This window comes from Rhinoraja longicauda, chromosome 27 (genome assembly GCF_053455715.1).
Source record: "Rhinoraja longicauda isolate Sanriku21f chromosome 27, sRhiLon1.1, whole genome shotgun sequence".
Taxonomy (NCBI): domain Eukaryota; kingdom Metazoa; phylum Chordata; class Chondrichthyes; order Rajiformes; family Arhynchobatidae; genus Rhinoraja; species Rhinoraja longicauda.
In genome coordinates this window covers 3403317-3428120 of record NC_135979.1, presented here as the reverse complement: position 1 = coordinate 3428120, position 24804 = coordinate 3403317, and the positions used below count along the sequence as shown (strand labels likewise).

The window sequence follows — 24804 nt, the reverse complement described above, 5'->3', positions numbered from 1 at the left end:
GTAGGTTTGTAGGTTAATTGGCTTGGTAAATGTAAAATGTAGTGGGTATAGGATAGGATTGCTGGTCAGCGAGGACCCAGTGGGCCGAAAGGGCCTGTTTCCACGCTGTATCCCTAAACTAAACTAAACTAAACCAAACTGAACTCAGCGGGACAGGCAGCATCTCTGGAGAGAAGAAATGCCGTCCATCCATCTGTGTATAAAATCATCAGAGGAATTTTTAGATTTTTTGTAGAGATACAGCGCGGAAACAGGCCCTTCGGCCCACCGAGTCCGCGCCGCCCAGCGATCCCCGCACATTAACACTCTGCTACACACACTAGGGACAATTTTTACATTTGCCCAGTCAATTAACCTACATACCTGCACGTCTTTGGAGTGTGGGAGGAAACCGAAGATCTCGGAGAAAACCCACGTAGGTCACGGGGAGAACGTACAAACTCCGTACAGACAGCACCCGTAGTCAGGATCGAACCTGAGTCTCCGGCGCTGCATTCGCTGTAAGGCAGCAACTCTACCGCTGCGCCACCGTGACCGAATAGATCGGGTAGACGTACAGAGTCTCTTGCCCAGAGTTCGGGCACCGAGAACCAGAAGGCATAGGTTTAAGGCGAGGAGGGAAAGATTTGATAGGAACCTAAGGGGTAACTTTTTCACACAAAGGGTGGTGGGTGTATGGAACAAGCTGTCAGAGGAGGCAGGGAATATCGCAACGATTAAGAAACATTTGGACAGGTACATGGATAGACCAGTTTAGACGGATATGGGCCAAACGCTGGCAGGGCGACTAGTGCAGATGCGACATGTTGGCCGGTATGGGCAAGATGGGCCGAAAGGCCTGTTTCTATGCTGTATGACTCTATGACTGAGCTACGGTCTAAAACTCAACTCTCAGAATCATGTTGCCTGCTACATCTTAATGCACATCAATATAATATCAGTTCTACAAAGCGATCTGGGACCAGTGTAGCTGGGACATGTTGGTCGGTGTGGGCAAGTTGGGCCGAAGGGCCTGTTTCCGCGCTGCAGGACTCTATGACTTTCTGGAATCATCAGAATGTACAACGTAACACATCAGAAATGAATAATGCAGGCTGCATTGTTCGATTAATATTGTGGGATTTTGCAAGTTACATTGGGGTCACGAGGAGATATGTGAGGGTTCTTTTTAACTCCAGTGAGAAGTGATTAACTGTAAGTGATTTATTCTTAATTATTCACATCCCTGAGGAAAATGAATAAGTTCTGAGACCCAGGAAGTTTGTTTCAGGAAGGAATAGACTTCATCGGTCTGATCATATTTTCTCTCATCCTGCAGTAGGTGTGTGTGTCTTTGTGTGAAGTTACTTTAAGTACCTGCTGCTGTATATTTAGCTCTTGTTTCAGAATGTTTCAGTATGTCTAGATTTAGCTCTGAGGGCTAAAGGAATCAAGGGACATGGGGAAAATGCAGCAACGATTAGATGATTAGCCATGATCATATTGAATGGCTGTGCTGGCTCAAAGGGCCGAATGGCCTACTCCTGCACCTATTTTTCCACATTTCCATGTTTCTATGTATAAACCTTCATTAGTTAAGTGGAGCCAAATAGCACAGACCATTGATCTCCAACGACACAGGCTTTGCTGAATACTGTTTAATGTTGTGTTTAGTTTAGTTTAGAGATACAGCACGGAAACAGGCCCATCGGCCCACCAGATCCGCGCCGACCAGCGATCCCCGCGCACTAACACTATTCTGCACACACTAAGGACAATTTACCAATATACCAAGCCAATTAGCCTACAAACCTGTACATCTACAAACCTGTACATCTACAAACCTGTACATTCGGGAGGTGCAGCGGTAGAGTTGCTGCCTTACAGTGAATGCAGCGCCGGAGACCCGGGTTCGATCCCGACTACAGGTGCTGCCTGTACAGAGTTTGTACGTTCTCCCCATGACCTGCGTGGGTTTTCTCCGAGATCTTCAGTTTCCTCCCACACTCCAAAGACGTAAAGGTTTGTAGGTTAATTGGCTTGGTATAAGTGTGAAAGTGTCCTTCGTGTGTGTGTGTGTGTGTAGGACAGTGTTAGTGTGCGGGGATCGCTGGTCGGTGCGGACTCGGTGGGCCGAAGGGCCTGTTTCCGAGCTGTATCTCTAAACTAAACTAAAGGCCTTGGACTTTGAGGCGTGTGTCTGGTCAGACTGAAGCACAGCTCCCCACGGTAATGCTTGATTTTGAAAACCTCGCCAAGGCTTTTATTTCCCGTCTCACGGCGGATTTTCTGCAGAAGTGAATCATCTGCTGACAGGGAAGGTCGCTTTCCTCAGCCAGGCAGGAGTGAGGAGACGGGGAGACATTATCATCCATCCTGTGAACGGCCAGCCCAGTGACACCTCAAAGGAAAAGCAAGTGTCCACCATCCATCTCCAGCGTAAATAAAAATACCTGCAGATAGACATAAAATGCTGGAGTAACTCAGCGGGACAGGCAGCGTCTCTGGAGAGAAGGGAGGGGTGACGTTTCGGGTCGAGACCCTTCTTCAGACTGATGACAGGGGAGTGGGAGGTACAGAGATAAAATGTAGTCAGAGTCTAGGGTTGCCAACTTCCTCACTCCCAAATACGGGACAAAGGTTGACGTCACCGCCCCGCGCCCCACGTGACCTCACCCAGCCAGCAGCCACGTGCTCCCGCTCCAAGAATGGCGGCCGCCCGGGCCGGGAGCGCGTGGCCGCTGGCTGGGTGAGGTGGCGCGGGGAGGTGACGTTACCTTGTCCCGTATTTGGGAGTGAGGAAGTTTGGCAATCCTAACCCTGACCCTGCTGGACAACCCCAGAGTCATTAAGTCGAACGGCATGGGCAGGTTTGGCTGTTGTGCCTGATGGTAATCTAATCAAAAAATCTAAAAAAAATACACACAGTGCTAAGAGTACCTCAGTGGATCAGGCAGCGTTGCTGAAGAACGCTCCCAACCTGAAACGTCACCTGTCCGTGTTCTCCAGAGTTGCTGCCTGACCCGCTGAGTTACTCCAGCACTTTTTTTTTGTTGTAAACCAGGACCTGCGGTTCCTTGCCTCTTCGCTGTTCTAGTCACTCTGTGTTTGCAAAGGTAGCATCTTGCTTACTAAAAAATGCCATTGTATTATCAAGATGGTAAACTCCACTTGTACTTCAGACAAGGCTCCTGCCTCTGCTCTTTACACCTTCCAGTTAGATTCATAGAGTCATACAGCGTGGAGACAGGCCCTTTGGCCCAACTTGCTCATGCTGATCAACATGCCCCATCTACGCTAGTCCCGCCTGCCTTTGTTTGGCTCATACCTTTCTAAACTTTTCAAATCCATATACCTGTCTGTCTGATCAGTCTGAAGTAGGGGACATACCTTGAGTCTGAAGAAGGGTCTCGGCCCGAAACGTCACCCATTCCTTCTCTCCAGAGATGCTGCCTGTCCCGCTGAGTTACTCCAGCATTTTGTGTCTCCCTGTCTAAATACCTGCCTTCACTACCTCCTCGGGCTGATCGTACCATACCACCACCATTTGTGTTAAAAAAAAAAGTGATTTAGAGTTGCTGCCTCACAGCACCAGAGACCCGGGTTCGATCCAGACTACGGGTGCTGTCTGCACGGTGTTTGTACGCTCTCCCCGTGACCGCGTGGGTTTTCTACGTGTGCTCCGGTTTCCTCCCACACTCCAGAGACGTACAGGTTTGCAGGCTAACAGGCCCTCTGCACATCGTCCCTAGAGTCTAGCATAGAACTAGTGTACGGGTGATTGTGGTCAGGGTGGGCTGAAGGGCCTGGTTCCATGCCATATCCCCAAACTAAACTAACACATGGCCAGAATGTAGAAATTAGCTTGGAATATATACCAGCAGTGCCAAAAGTGGGAATCTATCAAAGACTCTTTTCGTGTTTAATGCCCTCTATGTAATAATTGAGTAGATTGTACAAGCAGAGGAAGTGCGGATAATGGAATGAATTACCAACAGAGTCCATGTCCCCAAACATCCAAGCTGGTCGTTTTTTTTAAGCATACAATATATATAAATTTTAAGTGACTCCACAAGAGAAAAATGTATTCTCTCTTTTGAAAGTCAGCAAAGTTGTGTACTTACACTAACTGTATCAGAACTCTGATGAGCATTTTTATACATCGAGATGGCTGCAGCCGGGGTTTATAAGCCCTCAGAGAGACATTTCCATTTGCACTCTGGTGAATATTGATCGACGGTAGTTGGAAGATTAGAAAATATTTCAATAAATGACTGTAAGTGGTTTAATGCGCTCATGCTGATTCTCTCTGTTCCTTCTCCTTTCTTTCTTTTAATTCTCTTGACAGATCGGCGTATAACAAATTAATGGAGAGGTTTAATTTTGGATAGTGGAAGCTTTGCAATTTGCCAATGAAATGGCTCTGATGTTTACAACTGATTGGCCACCAGGGCGCAGATTTCTGAATCGGTCTGAAGAAGGGTCTCGACCCGAAACGTCACCCATTCCTTCTCTCCAGAGATGCTGCCTGTCCCGCTGAGTTACTCCAGCGTGCTGTGTCTACCTGCACAGATTTCTCCTGTGAGCCCGAAGGCTTTGCTCTGTGGTATGAAGGAACTGCAGATGCTGGTTGATACCAAAGATAGACACAAAGTGCTGGAGTAACTCAGCATGGTCAGGCGGCGTCTCTGGAGAAAGACCCTTCTTCAGAGGGTCTCAATGGATATTTTTAAGGCAGAGATAGATAGATTCTCGATTAGTGCGGGTGTCAGGGGTTATGGGGAGAAGGCAGGGGAATGGGGTTAGGAGCGAGAGATAGATCAGCCATGACTGAATGGCGGAGTAGACTTGATGGGCCGAATGGCCTAATTTTGCTGCTGTCATTTATGAACTTTTATCAACGGTGTGTGCGATCCGCCTTTCATTTGCTTCTCGCTGCTGAGTGCACTGGGCTTACAGGTAGGGTTGCCAACTTCCTCACTCCCAAATACGGGACAAGGTGACGTCACCGCCCTGCGCCCCACGTGACCTCACCCAGCCAGCGGCCACGTGCTCCCGCTCCACCAATGGCGGCCGCCCGGGCCGGGAGCACGTGGCGGCAGCCATTGGTGGAGCGGTAGCACATGGCCGCTGGCTGGGTGAGGTCACGTGGGGCGCGGGGCGGTGACGTCAACCTTTGTCCCGTATTTGGAAGTTGGCAACCCTACTAATTCTGCTCCTATCATTTATGAAACGTCACCTATTCCATTTCTCCAGAGATGCTGCCTGTCCCACTGAGTTTCCCCCAACATTATGTGTTTATCTTCAGTGTAAACCAATATCTGCAGTTCCTTCCTACACATTTTATAAACTAAACGGCTGTATTTGAGTTTGGCCTGATTATATTCACGTAGAGTATGATTGGACAGCATTCAAAACAGAGGCTTTTCACTGTACCTCGGTCCACGTGACAATAATAATAAACCAAACGAAAAAAATAAAGTAATCTCAACCTCCCAAACCCTTGTTTGCCTTCTCTCTCCTTCCCTCTCCCATCCCAGTTCTCCAACCAGTTTGACTGTCCTTCTGATTACATTTTATCTCTGTATATTCTTTGTTGTCATCTTCCCTTATCTAACAATGATCGAATGTAAGGGTTTCGACCCGAAACGTCACCCATTCCTTCTCTCCCGAGATGCTGCCTGACCTGCTGAGTTACTCCAGCATTTTGTGAATAAACACCTTCGAATGTACATTTTCCTTGATCAACCTCCCCTTTGATGTCTCCTTTCCAAATCTCTGTGCCTCCCTCTCCCCCGACTCTCAGTCTGAAGAAGGGTCTCGACCCGAAACGTCACCCATTCCTTCTCTCCCGAGATGCTGCCTGACCTGCTGAGTTACTCCAGCATTTTGTGAATAAACACCTTCGAATGTACATTTTCCTTGATCAACCTCCCCTTTGATGTCTCCTTTCCAAATCTCTGTGCCTCCCTCTCCCCCGACTCTCAGTCTGAAGAAGGGTCTCGACCCGAAACGTCACCCATTCCTTGGCTCCAGAGATGCTGCCTGACCCGCTGAGTTACTCCAGCATTTTGTGTCTATCTTTGGTATAAACCAGCACCTGCAGCAGCCCCTCCCTGCGTGCCCCCCACTTCCCCAGTTTAGGTTAATAATTCTAGCGATTGGCAGGGTATTGCATTGCCTGACATTGCAGTAAGGTTTGCTAAACAATGTTATGGATTTGTTATTGACTGAAAGCTTTCTGTTTTCCCTTTAATTAAAAGTGATATTGGCATTCATGAAAATTCTCAGCAAGCTTGCCGCATTTATTGTGGGTCGAAGGAAGACAAGCTACGAAGCCATCAGCTACTTTCTAGATAAGTTTGATAAACATGATATTTCAACAATCTATTAGATGCAGGTTCAGGTAGAATGTTGACTGTGTAGAAACAAGGACCTGCAGATGCTGGCTAATACACAAGGCACGGTGGCGCAGCGGCAGAGTTGCTGCCTCACAGCGCCAGAGACCCGGGTTCAATCCTGACCACGGGCGCTGTCTGTACGGAGTTTGCACGTTCTCCCCGTGACCTGCCTGGCTTTTCTCCGAGATCTTCGGTTTCCTCCCACACTCCAAAGACGTGCAGGTTTGTAGGTTAATTAGCTTGGTAGAAATGTAAATTGTCCCCGGTGTGTTTAGGATGGTGTTCGTGTGCGGGGATCGCTGGTCGGCGCGGACTCAGTGGTCCGAAGGGACTGTTTCTCCGTTGTATCTCTCAACTAGAACTAGACACAAAGTGCTGGAGTATCTCGGCAGATCAGGCAGCAACTCTGGAAACGTGGACAGGTAACGTTGGTGGTCAGGACAAACCTCTTTGGGCCAGGACTCCAGGCTCCTCAGAATTTTGGCTGTGATGGTCTTTGGGCCGAGTTCATATCATTGGAATTATTTTTAGTGTAGTTTCTCTGTACCTCAATTGGCACATGTGACAATAAATTGAATCTTGAATCTTGAATCTTAAACGAACAATCTCAAACACAGTTCAGAAACAGGTCAATAACTCTCAAGAAAGATTAACTGTATTACAGCTCTGGCCATCAGGAAGAGGATGGTGAATCTGTGGAATTCATTGCCACAGACGGCTGTGGAGGCCAAATCAATGGATATCTTTAAGGCGGAGATAGATAGATAGATTCTTGATTAGTGCAGGTGTCAGGGGTTATGGGGAGTTAATTGCTTTCTGTAAATTGTTCCTGGTGTGTAGGATGGAACCAGTGTAATGGTGATCGCTGGTCGGCGTGGACCTGGTGGGCCGAAAGGCCTGTTTCCTCACTGTTTCACTAAAGTCTAAAATCCCCCATCAGAAAGACGGCATTAAGGCCAGATGACTAATCTTTCAGATGTATACGGCACGGACTGGGTGGGCCGAGGGGCCTGTTTCCACGCTGTATCTCTAAACTAAGAGGACTATTTTACCGCCATTTTGAGGATCGTGAATATCTCTGGCTGAGCGAGCGGTATTGTTAAACAAGTCACAAAGGGACCTATTCGTGGATTGTGATTGAGCGAGAGAGCGTCTATTTGGCCGCTGATATACAACATATCTTTAGAGTAAAGGGTACTTGATCAAAATGTTGGTGCGCTGCATTACCTAATGCAGCGATGTATTTAGTGACAACAACACAGTAATTGAGGCAATTCATCAACTGTGTGTCGGCGGTGCTGGGATAAGGCAGCCTGAACTGAAGTCTTTGATGGGTGCCTCGAGACCAATACTCGATATGCGTCATTTCTGATGGAAACCTGCCGTCTAGGTGACGTGCCGTGGATAGATTGCTACGGCTTTGTGTCGAAAGATGCTAAAGTATATTCCCTTCCCCACAGCGGTTTGGTTCCATAGTCCTGCCCTGTCACGCAGCACAAGAGTCAAGGGTATGTTCTGAGGAAGGGTCTCGACCCGTTCCTTCTCTCCAGAGATGCTGCCTGACCCGTCGGGTAACTCCAGCATTTTGAGTCTATCTTCGGTGTAAAGCAGCATCTGCAGTTCCTTCCTACACTATCGCCACGGGGTGACGCAGAGGTAGACTCGCTGCCTCACAGCGCCAGACTTGACTTGACAGAGACCCGGGTTTGATCCCAACTACGGGTGCTGTCTGTACGGAGTTTGCACCCCGTACAGTTTTGGTCTCCTAATCTGAGGAAAGACATTCTTGCCATAGAGGGAGTACAGAGAAGGTTCACCAGATTGATTCCTGGGATGGCAGGACTTTCATACGAAGAAAGACTGGATAGACTCGGCTTGTACTCGCTGGAATTTAGAAGATTGAGGGGGGATCTTCTAGAAACTTACAAAATTCTTAAGGGGTTGGACAGGCTAGATGCAGGAAGATTGTTCCCGATGTTGGGGAAGTCCAGAACAAGGGGTCACAGTTTAAGGATAAGGGGGAAGTCTTTTAGGACTGAGATGAGAATTTTTTTTTTTCACACAGAGAGTGGTGAATCTGTGGAATTCTCTGCCACAGAAGGTAGTTGAGGCCAGTTCATTGGCTATATTTAAGAGGGAGTTAGATGTGGCCCTTGTGGCTAAAGGGATCAGGGGTTATGGAGAGAAGGCAGGTACGGGATATTGAGTTGGATGATCAGCCATGATCATATTGAATGGTGGTGCAGGCTCGAAGGGCCGAATGGCCTACTCCTGCACCTACTTTCTATGTTTCTATGTTCTCCCTGTGACCTGCGTGGGTTTTCTCCGGGTTCCTCCCACACTCCAAGGCGTACAGATTTGTAGGTTAATTGGCTGTGGTATAATTGTAGATTGTCCCTAGCGTGTGTAGGATAGTGTTAGTGTGCGGGGATCGCTGGTCAGCACGGACTAGGGCCTGTTTCTGCGCTGTGTCTCTAAACTAACCTCAACGGTCAGGAGTGTTTAATGGTGATATGTTCCAACAATGAAACAATGAGATCCTTACTTACAGCAGCGTAACAGGTCTGTAAACACAATACTCTTAGAGAACATATAATAAAAAAAAACAAAAAATTGTTAGTAACCCCTATACTAGTGCAAGAAAGCCCAGAGTCCTTGGTGCAACCAGAGACGGGCTATCATTTAGTTCGTAATTTAGTTGATGTGTTGTGGTATTTAAGGGCATGTGGGTGGTTGGGAACAAGTTATTTTGAACCTGGTGGTCATGGTTTCCGACTCCTATGACTCTATTCTGAGGTAAGGTCCCAACCAGAAACCCGCACGTCTTTGGGGATGTGGTAGGAAACCAGAGCACCCGGAGAAAACCCACTCGAAGAGTCGCACTGAGAAGGTGCAAACTCCACACGGACAGCCCCCCGAGGTTGGGATTGAACCCGTGTCTCTGCTGCTGTGAGGCAGCAACTCTACCAGCTGCGCTGCCGTGCCGCCCTTACCTCCTGTATATCACGTTGGAAGTTATCGTACACGGGAATAGATCGGGTAGACCCACAGAGTCTCGTACCCAGAGTGGGGGAGCCGAGAACCAGAGGGCGTAGGTTCAAGGTGAAGGGGGAAAGATTTTTACATGAGTCTGAGGGGTGACTCTTTCATGCAGAGGGTGGTGGGTGTATGGAACGAGCTGCCGGACGGAGGAGGGAGTTGAGGCAGGGACTATCACGGCCGTTTAAGAAACATTTAGACTGGTACATGGATAGGACAGGTTTAGAGGGATATGGGCCTAGTGTAGATGGCGAGCGCGGGCAAGTCGGGCTGAAGGGCCTGTTTCCACGCTGTATCACTCTATGACTCTGTGTGTTATGCGTTCCACCATATTGCCGTACAAATTTATCGTTATCTTTATTTACGGAATATCATGATACATCAAAAGTCAGTTAAAACTCGTTTTGTTAACAAAAGCTGAAATAAATGTCTTGGCTCAGCAAGTGTAATGTCTTTTGACTTCTGCAGTGGGAGATAGAAGGGTTGGAACCAGCTCTCTGTGTAATAAAAAGAAAAATCAATTAGTGCAGAGAGTGATGAAGGAGAAGCGATCATTGAATGGGCTGATGGATTGAAGCAGGAAATCAATAAGCAATGAAAATATGTTTTGTTTTCAAAGAAGTGCAATTGTTTAGAAGCTTTCCCGGAGAGAAGCTGTTGCAAAGTTGTGATTTCTGTAATCTCGGTGTAAAGCTGCCGATGATTGTGTTCTGGTCCGGCCAAGAATTGAGAATGGGGCTTGTACTCTTGAGCGTCGAACGCTGATCAGAATTGAGAATGGGGCTTGTACTCTTGAGCGTCGAACGCTGATCAGAATTGAGAATGGGGCTTGTACTCTTGAGCGTCGAACGCTGATCAGAATTGAGAATGGGGCTTGTACTCTTGAGCGTCGAACGCTGATCAGAATTGAGAATGGGGCTTGTACTCTTGAGCGTCGAACGCTGATCAGAATTGAGAATGGGGCTTGTACTCTTGAGCGTCGAACGCTGATCAGAATTTCTCTCGAGGTGCTCTTTGTTTTTCCTTTTTACGTTTTTATAAAATCACCGCAAGTCGTTCCTCGCCTGATGGGGGAGAGAAAAACACGAGATTCTTGGCATCAAAATCCTGCTTCGCTCATTGTCCACGTTGCTTGGCCCTAACGACACAGGATAAGCAGAGGAAATTGGATTTCATTGTGATGGCTTGCATGTTTTTGCACTCTCTCTCAACTGGAAGTGGTGGGAAAAAAATACTCAAGGTGAAGTCCAGTCAAGTCAAGTCAAGTCAAGTTTATTTGTCACATACACTTGACTTGACTTGACTACCTGGGATCTGGACTTCACCTTGAGACACAAGATGCTGGAGTAACTCAGCGGGTCAGGCAGCATCTCTGGAGAGAAGGAATGGGCGACGTTTCGGGTTGAGACCCTTGGTGGAGCGGGAGCACATGGCCGCTGGCTGGGTGAGGTCACGTGGGGCGCGGGGGGGTAACGTCACCTTGTCCCGTATTTGGGAGTGAGGAAGTGGGCAACCCCTAGGGTAGATGCAGTGCGCAGAATAAAGTTTTCAGCATTGCAGTGAATCTGCCCGATGTGCTGAATGTTTGTTGCACATTCTGCTGGACTTGTTTTTTTTTGCTTTTCGAGATCTTCTCTGCGCCCTTTCGAGCTTGACGACATCTTTCATATTACATGGTAACCAAAACTGAACATCACCTCATATTTCGCCTGGGCAGTTTGCAGCCCAGTGGTATGAACATCGACTTCTCCAACTTTAGATAGTTCCTCTGTCCCTCTCTTCCCCTCCTCCTTCCCAGATCTCCCTCTATCTTCCTGTCTCCACCTATATCCTTCCTTTGTCCCGCCCCCCTGACATCAGTCTGAAGAAGGGTCTCGACCCGAAACGTCACCCATTCCTTCTCTCTCGAGATGCTGCCTGACCCGCTGAGTTACTCCAGCATTTTGTGAATAAATACCTTCGATTTGTACCAGCATCTGCAGTTATTTTCTTACAATAGTCTAAACGTGGCCTCACCAATGTCTTTTCCAACTGTGATAGACGGAAAATGCAAGAGTAACAAGACAGGCAGGATCTCTGGACAGAAGGAATGGGTTGCACTCTGAGACCCCTCTGCTCTACCACACTCCCCAGAGCCCCACCATGCACTGTGTTGCTTTCCCAGGCACTCAATCACATCTCCAGAGATGCTGTCTGTCTCGGTGAGTTACTCCAGCACTTTGTGTCTATCTCATGCTGGTTTAAACCAGCTTCTGCAGTTCCTCCCTACACATTTTGGCTTGGACAACTGCAACATGACCTCCCAACTTCTATAGACAACAGACAATAGGTGCAGGAGGAGGCCATTCGGCCCTTCGAGCCAGCACCGCCATTCAATGTGATCATGGCTGATCATTCTCAATCAGTACCCCGTTCCTGCCTTCTCCCCGTACCCCCTGACTCCGCTATCCTTAAGAACTCTATCCAGCTCTCTCTTGAATGCATTCAGAGAATTGGCCTCCACTGCCTTCTGAGGCAGAGAATTCCACAGATTCACAACTCTCTGACTGAAAAGGTTTTTCCTCATCGCAGTTCTAAATGGCCTACCCCTTATTCTTAAACTGTGGCCCCTTGTTCTGGATGTGGCCCCTTGTTCTACTCTCAATACTCTGAAGGCCAATGTGTTGAAGGCCAATGTGTTGAAAGCCTTTTTGACCACCCTTTGTGACGCCACTTACAAGGAACTATGTACCTGCACTCCGAGATCCCACTGCTCCACAACACTCCCCAGAGCCCTGCCATGCACTGTGTTGCTTCCGGGCACTCAATCACATCAGCCTGGACTGTCTCCCAGCTCCAAGCGAAGCAGTGACCTTCACGTCCACAAATGCTGTCAAACTGCCTTGTATCATGAAGAGAAGACAGATAACACTGCCTTGCCATGGTCCTTCCTGGGTACTAATTCACCGACATTTCTCTATCCTGCCTGCTGGATCCAAAGGTTTCTTTTATAATGATGTTGAACAAAAAACAAGATCAATCAAAGAAGTAGACGTGGTCTTTGCTCAATTAAGAACTCCATGTGTGATTGTGCCTCAGAAATGTAAAGTTGCACTGATTACTGCAGCTCCATGCAGAGTCGTAGAGGCGTATCGCACGGAAACAGGCCTTTCGGCCCATCTTTCCCATGCCAAACAAGTTGACATATTGGGCTAGTCCCAATGATGGAGACAAAAAGCTGGAGTAGCTCAGCGGGACAGGCAGCATCTCTGGAGAGAAGGAATGGGTGACGTTTCGAGTCGAGACCCTTCTTCAGACTGGTTAGACCCTGACCACGGGTACTGTCTGTACGGGGTTTGTATGTTCTCCCCGTGACCTGCGTGGGTTTTTTCCGGGTTCTCAGGTTTCCTCCCACATTCCAAAGACGTGTGGGTTTATTGGCCTCTGTTAATTGTTCCTAGCGTGTAGGATGGAACTAGTGTAGGTGGGCACGGACTTGGGGAGAACGTGCAAACTCCGTACAGACAGCACCCGTAGTCAGGATGGAACCCGGGTCTCTGGCGCTGTGAGGCAGCAACTCTGCCGCTGTGCCACCGTGCTGTCTCTGCGACCACGCTGATCACCAATTACATACAAGTCCATAAATTCTGGGAGCAGAGTCGAACCATCAAGACCAGCATCTCTGGAGAGAAGGAATGGTTGACATTTCGGGTCGGGACCCTTCTTCAGACTGAGAGCCGTCTGAAGAACACTCTCGACCCGAAACGTCACCCATTCCTTCTCTCCAGAGATGCTGCCTGTCCCGCTGAGTGACTCCAGCGTTTCTGTGTCGGTAAATAACTGCAGATGCTGGTTCAAATGGAAGGTAGACACAAAATGGTGGAGTAACTCCGCGGGTCAGGCAGCATCTCAGGAGAGACCCATTCCTTCTCTCCAGAGATGCTGCCCGTCCCGCTGAGTGACTCCAGCGTTTCTGTGTCTGTCTCTGGATAGGTGACTGTTCAGGCCGGGATCTTTCTCTCGGACTGAAGAGACACTGATTTGTCCAGCATTCTGTGTTCGATACAAAACCTGACTCTGGCAGTAAATCTCAGTAGAAACACCTGCCACCAATCCCCTTAGTTACAGGACTGGAGCTGGCAGAAGTGATTGCCTGTGAGAGCTGCGAAAATCAACACCTAATGTTTAGTGTGTTTGTGAGAAGACTGGTGCGATGAATTACTGCAGACGAGGTGTGAAAATGGCCAATCTTATGTGGCTCTGCAAAGCCCAGTGTTCAAGGATGGCTTCAAGCTCCACTTTCCTTGAGCTATTTTTGGGGGGGAATTGAGAGCTTTGTTGCAAGGTGTTTACAAATCACAAACGTCTCTTTGGCCCGAGCACACAATTCATCGTCAACAGCAGTGATGAATAGACCAGAAGACAGACACGGAAACCTGGAGTAACTCAGCGGGACAGGCAGCATCTGTGGAGAGAAGGAATCGGTGACATTTCAGGTCGAGACCCTTCTCCAGAAAACCCTTCGTCTCGACCCGAAACATCACCTATTCCCTTTTTCTCCAGAGATGCTGTCTGTCCCGCTGAGTTACTCCAGCTTTGTGTCTCTACGGTTTAAACCTCCATCTGCAGTTCCTTCTTACGCATGAATAAACTAGAGCCTGGCATGAAAACAGTGTTAATCACAAAATGCTGGAGTAACTCAGCGGGACAGGCAGCATCTCTGGAGAGAAGGAATGGGTGACATTTTGGGTCGAGACCCTTCTTCAGACTACAAACCTGTACGTCTTTGGAGTGTGGGAGGAAACCAGAGCACCCGGAGAAAACCCACGCAGGTCACGGGGAGAACGTGCAAACTGCGTACAGACAGCACCCGTGGTCAGGATCGAACCCGGGTCTCCGGCGCTGTGAGGCAGCAACTCTACCGCTGCGCAACCGCGCCGCCCCTTCGACCTATGAACTGATGAACTACAACACCGATGGACCCCATCACCACATCTTGACGCAAATTCAATGCACAGGTTATGCTTATCTTATGAATAATATATAATTGATATGTGACATATATGATCTATAAATATCTGCTATCACTTGACAGTTGCCCCGGGCGATGGATGATGGCTGACGATTCTGAACATGAAGTGAATAATGAATGCAGCCAATAATCCCGACTGTGTGTGAATACACCCTGGGGGGGCTCAGGCAATCATTATTTCCACATGAATTATTTGGCGATAGTGCGGTGATCACCAGGATGAGCATTGGCTTGTTGGAACAGGGCAAGGTCAAAGCCTGATGGCATTGCCACCCAACATGCTGGAGTAACTCAGCGGGCGAGGCAGCATCTCCTGAGAAAAAGGAACAGCCGACATCTTGACTACAGGTGCTGTCAGTACGGAGTCTGCAGGTTCGATCCTGACTACGGGTGCTGTCAGTACGGAGTCTGCACGTTCTCCCCGTGTCCTGCCGTGGGTTTTCTCCGGGTGCTCCAGTCGGGCAGCACGGTGGCGCGGCGGTAGAGTTGCTGCCTCACGGCGCCAGAGACCCCGGTTCGATCCTGACCATGGGTGCTGTCTGTACGGAGTTTGCACGTTCTCCCCGTGACCTGCCTGGGGCTTTCTCCGAGATCTTCGGTTTCCTCCCGCACTCCAAAGACATGCAGGTTTGTAGGTTAATTGACTTGGTTAAAATGTAAAATTGTCCCTAGTGTGTGTGTAGGATAGTGTTAGTGTGCGGGGATCGCTGGTCGGCGCGGACTCGGTGGGCCGAAGGGCCTGTTTCCGCGCTGTATCTCTAAACTAAACTACACTCGTCTTCAGAAGGTATTGTTACTGTGTGGCCTCAGCTCTGACAGATACTGCCATTACGTTCACGGTAAGATGAACCAACCTTTCCATTATCATTGTTCTTGCCTTGAGTGAAGCAATCAATCTGTTTGGAATAAAAAGATAACTTGACCATAAAATGAAACTGCTTTATTAACTCTGCACATTCAATTACATATTCAATGAGTTTGCTTGTAAAATGCACATCAGAGTCGGCACGGTGGCGCAGCGGTAGAATTTCAGCTTCACAGCGCCAGAGAGCCACGTTCCATCCTGACCGCCGGTGCGGTCTGTACGGAGTTTGTACGTTCTCCCTGTGTCTGAAGAAGGGTCTCAACCCGAAATGTCACCCATTCCTTCTCTCCCGAGATGCAGCCTGACACGCTGAGTTACTCCAGCATTTTGTGTCTACCGTCGGTTTAAACCAGCACCTGCAGTTTTTGTCCCCACACGTTCTCCCTGTGACTGTGTGGGTTTTCTCCGGGCGCTCCGGTTTCCTATCGCACTCCAAAGACGTGCGGGTTTGTCGGTTACTTGGCTTCTGTGAATTGTTCCTTGTGTGTCGGATATAACGAGTGTATATGTCGGTCTGTGCGGACTCAGAAGGGCCTGTTTCTTCGCTGTATCTCTAAACTAAATTAAACTAAATGTTCAGACTGTCTAGGTCCCAACAAAAAGCAAAGTACAGGAGGAACTCGACGGGGCTGGCAGCATCGGAGAAGCAGAATGGTCAGAGAGATACAAGGTTATAAGTGACAGGAGTAGAATTAGGCCATTCGGCCCATCAGGTCTATTCCGCCATTCAATCATGGCTGATCTATCTCTCCCTCCTAACCCCATTCTCCTGCCTTCTCCCCATAACCTCTGACACCCGCACTAATCAAGAATCTACCTATCTCTGCCTTAAACATATCCACTGATGAACATGTTCTATGTTCTAAAGAGATGGGGGAAATGCGTTCACTCCTGGCATTAGTGAGGGGGAAGGGGGGGGGGGATAGAGGTGGAGGCAGGGGGTGGGACTTGAAGTTGGAGTTTTGAATGTTCAGATCATTGGGCCGTGGACTACCCCTGCAGAATATGAGTTGGTGTTCTTCCAGTTTGCGTGCGGCAGTGGTGTGGTCACACTGAAAGAGTAACGCAACCCTGACCCGAAACATCACCTGTCCATTTCCATCTGTAACGGCAACAATTCCCCTTCCCTGGTAATAAAAGACTTTGAGAGTGTTCACCTTACACCTGCTCCCCAGTTGTTATCAGCCAACTGAACCATCCCGAGAGTGGTCCCAAGCCACTACCCACCCAGGTAGGCACAAAATGCTGGAGTCACTCAGCGGGACAGGCAGCATCTCTGGAGAGAAGGAATGGGTGACGTTTCAGGTCGAGATGTTAGACCAGACCCACTCTGGTTAACTCCCAGTTTAGTCCCTGGTGGGCTCTTCGGAGCTGATGACCACAGGGTGCAAGATACAAGATCCAGGAGGGAAATTGACAGTAGCTCCACCTCCACTGGCAGTAGCTCCACCTCCACTGGCAGTAGCTCCACCACCACTGGCAGTAGCTCCACTGGCAGCAGCTCCACCTCCACTGGCAGTGGCTCCACCTCCACTGGCAGTAGCTCCACCTCCACTGGCAGTAGCTCCACCTCCACTGGCAGTAGCTCCACCTCCACTGGCAGTAGCTCCACCTCCACTGGCAGTAGCTCCACCTCCACCGGCAGTAGCTCCACCACCACTGGCAGTAGCTCCACTGGCAATCGCTCCACCAGCAGTAGCTCCACTGGCAGCAGCTCCACTTCCACTGGCAGTAGTTCCACCTCCACTGGCAGTAGCTCCACTGGCAGCAGCTCCACCACCACTGGCAGTGGCTTCACCTCCACTGGCAGTAGCTCCAACTCCACTGGCAGCAGCTCCACCACCACTGGCAGTGGCTTCACCTCCACTGGCAGTAGCTCCACCTCCACTGGCAGCAGCTCCACCACCACTGGCAGTAGCTCCACCTCCACTGGCAGTAGCTCCACTGGCAGCAGCTCCACCACCACTGGCAGTAGCTCCACCTCCACTGGCAGTAGCTCCACTGGCAGTAGCTTCACCACCACTGGCAGTAGCTCCACCTCCACTGGCAGTAGCTCCACCACCACTGGCAGTAGCTCCACCACCACTGGCAGCAGCTCCACCACCACTGGCAGTAGCTCCACCTCCACTGGCAGCAGCTCCACCACCACTGGCAGTAGCTCCACCTCCACTGGCAGTAGCTCCACTGGCAGTAGCTTCACCACCACTGGCAGTAGCTCCACCACCACTGGCAGTAGCTCCACCTCCACTGGCAGTAGCTCCACTGGCAGTAGCTCCACCACCACTGGCAGTAGCTCCACCACCACTGGCAGCAGCTCCACCACCACTGGCAGTAGCTCCACCTCCACTGGCAGCAGCTCCACCACCACTGGCAGTAGCTCCACCTCCACTGGCAGTAGCTCCACTGGCAGTAGCTTCACCACCACTGGCAGTAGCTCCACCACCACTGGCAGTAGCTCCACCTCCACTGGCAGTAGCTCCACTGGCAGTAGCTTCACCACCACTGGCAGTAGCTCCACCACCACTGGCAGTAGCTTCACCACCACTGGCAGTAGCTCCACCACCACTGGCAGCAGCTCCACCACCACTGGCAGTAGCTCCACCTCCACTGGCAGTAGCTCCACTGGCAGCAGCTCCACCACCACTGGCAGTAGTTCCACCACCACTGGCAGTAGCTCCACCTCCACTGGCAGTAGCTCCACTGGCAGCAGCTCCACCACCACTGGCAGTTGCTCCACCTCCACTGGCAGTAGCTCCACTGGCAGCAGCTCCACCACTGCTGCGCCACCATGCTGCACTTTAACTTGACAGCTTTAACGTTAATCTTCACCTGGTCTCCAGTCGTGCTTCCAGCTCGGCTCCGCTATCAACAAACCACACAGTGGAGCTGCTGTCAACTTCCCTCCTGGGACCTGGTATCTTTGTACTCGCTGGAATTTAGAAGATTGAGGGGGGATCTTATAGAAACTTACAAAATTCTTAAGGGGTTGGACAGGCTAGATGCAGGAAGATTGTTCCCGATGTTGGGGAAGTCCAGAACAAGGTGTCGCAGTTTAAGGATAAGGGGGAAGTCTTTTAGGACCAAGAAGAGAAAGTTTTTTTTCACACAGAGAGTGGTGAATCTGTGGAATTCTCTGCCACAGAAGGTAGTTGAGGCCAGTTCATTGGCTATATTTAAGAGGGAGTTAGATGTGGCCCTTGTGGCTAAAGGGATCAGGGGGTATGGAGAGAAGGCAGGTACGGGATACTGAGTTGGATGATCAGCCATGATCATATTGAATGGCGGTGCGTACAGGCTCGAAGGCCCGAATGGCCTACTCCTGCACCTATTTTCTATGTTTCTATGTTTCTACAACCATAGATGTCATTTCATTTGCATTTTTGTCATTTAAAGTGGATGCTGCAGCGGATGTTGAAGGTGGGCACACAAAATGCTGGAGAAACTCGGCGGGTCAGGCAAGGGTCTCGACCCGAAACGTCACCCATTCCTTCTCTCCCGAGATGCTGCCTGACCTGCTGAGTTACCCCAGCGTTTTGCGGTCCACCTTCCATTTAAACCGGCATCTGCAGTTTTATTTCCCTACTGCCGATGGATATGACTGCATGCAACGAATGCAAGATTGCACATTGCATCTGTAAACGCAGCAACCCAAAGACCATGCATTACGCTGATCAAAGGTTCAGTTCCCACAACAGTCGAACCGAAGAGTGAAAGACTTGGACAGAGTGGATGTGGAGAAGAAGTTTCCACTAGTGGGAGAGTCTAGGACTAGAGGGCACAGCCTCAGAATGAAAGGACGTGTCTTTAGGAAGGAGATGGGGAGGAATTTCTTCAGCCAGAGGGCGGGGAATCTTTGGAATTCATGGCCACAGATGGTGGTGGAGGCCAAGTCAGTGGGTATTTTTAAAGCGGAGATTGGCAGATTATTGATTCGTACGGTTGTCAGGGGTTATGGGGCAGGAGAAACGGACTATATTCAATCGGACTTTACAATACAATACAATACAATACAATACAATACAATACAATATATCTTTATTGTCATTGTACCCAGGGGTACAATGAGATTGGGAATGCGCCTCCCATACGATGCAATAATTTAAGTAATTTCGACAACAGCAACCCAACGAAACGAAACAATTGTAACAGTTTTAGACAGGGTAAAGTGCAAGTTGATCTATGCGTTGTGGCCATCCGGCTCAGCAGGACCGGTTCATAGCAGCTATGGCCCTGGGGATGAAGCTGTTCCTGAGTCTGGAGGTGCGGGCGTAGAAGGCCTTGTATCGTCTGCCCGATGGAGGAAGTTCGAACAGACTGTTGCAGGGGTGTGAAGAGTCTTTGTGGATGCTGGTGGCTTTTCTGAGGCATCGTGTGTTGTAGATGCCCTCCAAGGCTGGTAGCTGTGTTCCGATGGTCCTCTGAGCTCTATGGACTACCCGCTGAAGAGCTCTCCTCTCTGCCTCCGTGCAGCTGAGGTACCACACAGGGATGCCATGTGTTAGGATGTTCTCTATGGTGCAGCGGTAGAAGGTCGTCAGCAGCTGTTGGGGTAGACCAGACTTTTTAAGTGTTATTAGGTAGAACAGTCGTTGCTGTGCCTTCTTGACCAGCGCAGCAGTGTTATTGGACCATGTTAGGTCCTCCGAAATGTGAGTGCCCAGAAACTTGAAGCTGGACACTCTCTCCACACTGTCCCCGTTGATAAAGATCGGGGCATATTCCCCGTTGTGTGACCTACGGACACATGAAACTAAAGTGGACTAAACTAGACGAGACTATACTAAACTAACTTAAACTCTGGTGCAGCGGTAGAGTTGGTGCCTCACAGCGCCAGAGTCCCGGGTTCGATCCTGACTACGGGCGCTGTCTGTGCGGAGCTTGCACGTTCTCCCCGTGACCTGCGTGGGTTTTCTCCAGGTTTTCACTGTAGCTCGGTACAGGTGAAAATGAACTGAATGAAAGTGAACTAAAAGAACTCTTTCCCTCCATCTCCCGACAGGTTCTTGGACCTCCAGCGACTGGTGCATTTAAACAGAGACCCATCAAACCCACCGCATTCAGAAAGTTTTATGAAAGGGGCGATTTTCCCGTTGCCATGGAACACGATGCGAAAGGAAACCGAATAGCCTGGAAGGTTGGTGGATTATTAGTCTGTGCGGTATTGCAAGAGTAAGAAAATAACTGCAGATGCTGGTACAAATCGAAGGTATTTATTTCACAAAATGCTGGAGTAACTCAGCAGGTCAGGCAGCATCTCAGTCTGAAGAAGGGTCTTGACCCGAAATGTCGCCCATTCCTTCTCTCCTGAGATGCTGCCTGACCTGCTGAGTTACTCCAGCACTTTGTGTAGAATTCCAGGGCAATCAGCAAATGCTTCTGCTCACTAATTATTTTGATTGAGGGTTTGAGCAATTGACATAAACGCATCCATCAGGGGCCCTGTCCTCTCTCTGCGCTCATTACCAGATGTGTTTTGTGGGCGGCACGGTGGCGCAGCGGTAGAGTTGCTGCCTCGCAGCGAATGCAGCGCCGGAGACCCCTTCACACATGTTCTGTCACGTTCCACCTTATCCCACTTTCTCATCCACTCCCTGCGCACGAGGGGCAATTCACAGAGGGACAATTAACCTGCAAACCCGCCCGTCTTTGGGATGTGGGAGCAAACCGGAGGCAGCAGCTCTACCCGCTGTGCCACTGTGCTGTCTATTGAAACAACTTTACTCCCAGCTACTGCTCTCTCTCTCTCTCTTCTCTCTCTCTCTCTCTCTCTCTCTCGCTCTCTCTCTCTCTCTCTCTCTCTCTCTCTCTCTCTCTCTCTCTCTCTCTCTCTCTCTCTCTCTCTCTCTCTCTCTCTCTCTCTCTCTCTCTCTCTCTCTCTCTCTCTCTCTCTCTCTCTCTCTCTCTCTCTCTCTCTCTCTCTCTCTCTCTCTCTCTCTCTCTCTCTCTCTCTCTCTGCGAGGGGCTGCGAGGGGCTGCCGCTCAGACTAGGTTGACTGTCACAACTCCATCGTGTGCGCTCAGCCATATCTTTGAAGGCAACCTTTCATTAGCTAAAGAGCTGGGTCATACAGTATACGTGCTCTGCTGCAGTCAAGCATGGAATGTTAATGAAGCTGAGACAGATATTGTAGCTCCTTGCAGGACAGGCATCGTAGTTAAATGGAAGCCTGTTTCAGACACAGCTCCGTCCCAGCCTGACCTCCTGACTCAACTCTTTGTGTCTCCTCCATCTTCTCCCTTGTGAAAGGTTAATTGGTTTAGAAATGAATTGATTAGCTCCAGTCTCTAATGCTGTTATTCAGCTTTTACAGAAAAATGGTATAACAAAAATCCCCTTTATTAATTCGATTCGGTCTATTTAGCCTCAACAATTTATATCTGAGTCCCACGACAAGGGGCAGGCTTGGAACAGTTTTAAACTGATTAGGAAATTAGCAATTTCATTACCGAGAAAGCTTTTAAGGAATGCTCACAAAGCCACAGCCATAAATCTGAAAGTGGTCAGAGTACATTTTAAAAAAATGTATGGAATGGAAAGTGCGCAGAGAAGATTTACGAGGATGTTGCCAGGACTCGAGGGCCTGAGCTACAGGGAGAGGTTGAGCAGGCTGGGACTCTACTCCTTGGAGCGCAGGAGGATGAGGGGTGATCTTATAGAGGTGTACAAAATCATGATAGGAACAGATCGGGTAGATGCACAGAGTCTCTTGCCCAGAGTACGGGAATTGAGAACCAGCAGGTTTAAGGTGAGGGGGGAAAGATTTAATAGGAACCTGAGGGGTAACGTTTTCACACAAGGGTGGTGGGTGTATGGAACTAGCTGCTAATCCACTCCTACTCTCCAGAGATGCTGCCTTTCCTGCTGAGTTACTCCAGCATTTTGTGTCTAAGCTGTTGAAGGAGATAGTCAAAGCATGGCCAATTGCAACGTTTAAGAAACATTTGGACAGGTTCATCGATAGGACATTCTTGCTATTGAGGGCGTGCAGCGTAGGTTTACTAGGTTAATTCCCGGAATGGCGGGACTGTCGTATGTTGAAAGACTGGAGCGACTAGGCTTGTATACACTGGAATTTAGAAGGATGAGAGGGGATCTTACCGAAACGTATAAGATTATTAAGGGGTTGGACACGTTAGAGGCAGGAAACATGTTCCCAATGTTGGGGGAGTCCAGAACAAGGGGCCACAGTTTAAGAATAAGGGGTAGGCCATTTAGAACGGAGATGAGGAAAAACTTTTTCAGTCAGTGAGTTGTAAATCTGTGGAATTCACTGCCTCAGAAGGTAGTGGAGGCCAATTCTCTGAATGCATTCAAGAGAGAGCTAGATAGAGCTCTTAAGGATAGCGGAGTCAGGGGGTATGGGGAGAAGGCAGGAATGGGGTACTGATGGAGAATGATCAGCCATGATCACATTGAATGGTGGTGCTGGCTCGAAGGGCCGAATGGCCTACTCCTGCACCTATTGTCTATTGACTGGTTTAGAGGGATACTAGACCAAGTGGGGCCCAAACCTCTCCTGCATTGGTGCAAAACCCTCCTCCTCCCCCCTCCCCTCCCCCCCCACTCTCCCCAATTTACAATTTTACCCGAAGCCAATTAACCGACAAACCTGTACGACTTTGGAATGTGGTAGGAAACCGGAGCACCCGGAGAAAACCCACGCAGGTCACGGGGAGAACGTACAAACTCCGTACAGACAGCACCCGTTGTCAGGATCGAACCCGTGTCTCTGGCGCTGTGAGGCAGCAATTCTATCGCTGTGCCACCGTGCCGCTGTGTTCAAGAGCTTGATGGTTGTTGGTGGAGAAGCTGCAGGCCACATATGCCGATATCTTCCACTGCACCTCCAATCCTGGCGATATCAATTTTGATCTTTACTGGCTTCTGAATGCCAATTATATCACTACACTGTCACGTTTAGAACTGAGAGCTTGTAGGAAACAAACTGCAGATGCTGGTTCAAATCGAAGGTAGACACAAAAATGCTGGAGTAACTCAGCGGGTCAGGCAGCATCTCGGGAGAGAAGGAATGGGTGACGTTTCATTGAAATCGGTGTTATATTTTTAAAGTTATTCACATTTAAAAGTTCAAATCTATCTCCTAGGGAGGGAGGGGGTGGAGGGAGGGGGGGTTGGGAAGGAGGGTGGAGGAGGGAGGAAAAGGGGGGTTGAGGGGGAGGGGGAGAGAGGGGAGGGGGGAGAGAGAGAGGGGGGATGGGAGGGTGCCGCACCAATGCAGGAGAGGTTTGGGCCCAACGGTTCCACTTGGTCTAGTATCCCTCCAAACCGAAACGTCACCCATTCCTTCTCTCCCGAGATGCTGCTTGACCCGCTGAGTTACTCCAGCATTGTGTGTCTACCAGCTGGTTTAGCTGCCAGGTTGTTACATCGTGGACTGTTTTAGCTCAGCGGCTTTTTGTGCATTTACTCTTGGAGAATTTATTCTTCTTTCTTCGAAGCACGGGTTCTATCGCAAGTGAAAATCAGTGATAAAAATCCTGTCTTTGCCAATTGTCACTTAAATCTCGTTCTTCAACGTCACTCAAACCAAAACGCTGCTCTTTTTCTGTAACATGGAAAATGAAGAGCCAGTAAAATATTCAATTATTTCTGGATGGTGCTGTGTTTGACATCGACTTTCAAGTGTGCGTCAGGTAATTTGGAGATGAAAAGAGAAATTTCTCAGATGATTAGGAAATGGGACATTAAAATTTAAACAGCTCTCAAGTAATATCAGGATATCTTGTTTACCATTCAATGATTGTATGTTTTTAACTTAAAAAATGATTGGGGGCGTGCAGCGTAGGTTTACTAGATTAATTCCCAGAATGGCGGGACTGTCATATGTTGAAAGACTGGAGCGACTAGGCTTGTATACACTGGAATTTAGAAGGATGAGAGGAGATCTTATCGAAACGTATAAGATTATTAAGGGGTTGGACACGTTAGAGGCAGGAAACATGTTCCCAATGTTGGGGGGAGTCCAGAACAAGGGGCCACAGTTTAAGAATAAGGGGTAGGCCATTTAGAACTGAGATGAGGAAAAACTTTTTCAGTCAGAGAGTTGTGAATCTGTGGAATTCTCTGCATCAGACGGCAGTGGAGGCCAATTCTCTCGATGCATTCAAGGGAGAGCTAGATAGAGCTCTTAAGGATAGCGGAGTCAGGGGGTATGGGGAGAAGCAGGAACGGGGTACTGATTGAGATTGATCAGCCATGATCACATTGAATGGCGGTGCTGGGTCGAAGGGCCGAATGGCCTCCTCCTGCACCTATTGTCTATTGTCTATTGGAACATTTAGTGTTCGTAGTGGAAGGGGTGGTTTTCAACTTGATAAACCAATTTCCAATGAGTCGTACAATTGGACGCACCTTTTAGTTTGGTTTAGTTTAGAGATACAGCGTGGAAACAGGCCCTTCGGCCCACCGAGTCCGCGCCGACCGGCGATCCCGGCACACTAACACTACCCTACACACACACACTAGGGTCGATTTTACATTCACACCA

At 49.2% G+C, this 24804-nt stretch overlaps 1 protein-coding gene across 1 annotated transcript in view; it reads left to right on the top strand.

Moving 5' to 3' along the window:
- Positions 1 to 24804, top strand: part of pacrg (PARK2 co-regulated) — a 185104-nt gene that overhangs the window by 26069 nt on the left and 134231 nt on the right. The window contains exon 2 of the mRNA XM_078423011.1: positions 20295 to 20429. Within this exon, the coding sequence (XP_078279137.1) occupies positions 20295 to 20429 (135 nt within the window). The remainder of the gene's footprint in view (positions 1 to 20294; positions 20430 to 24804) is intronic.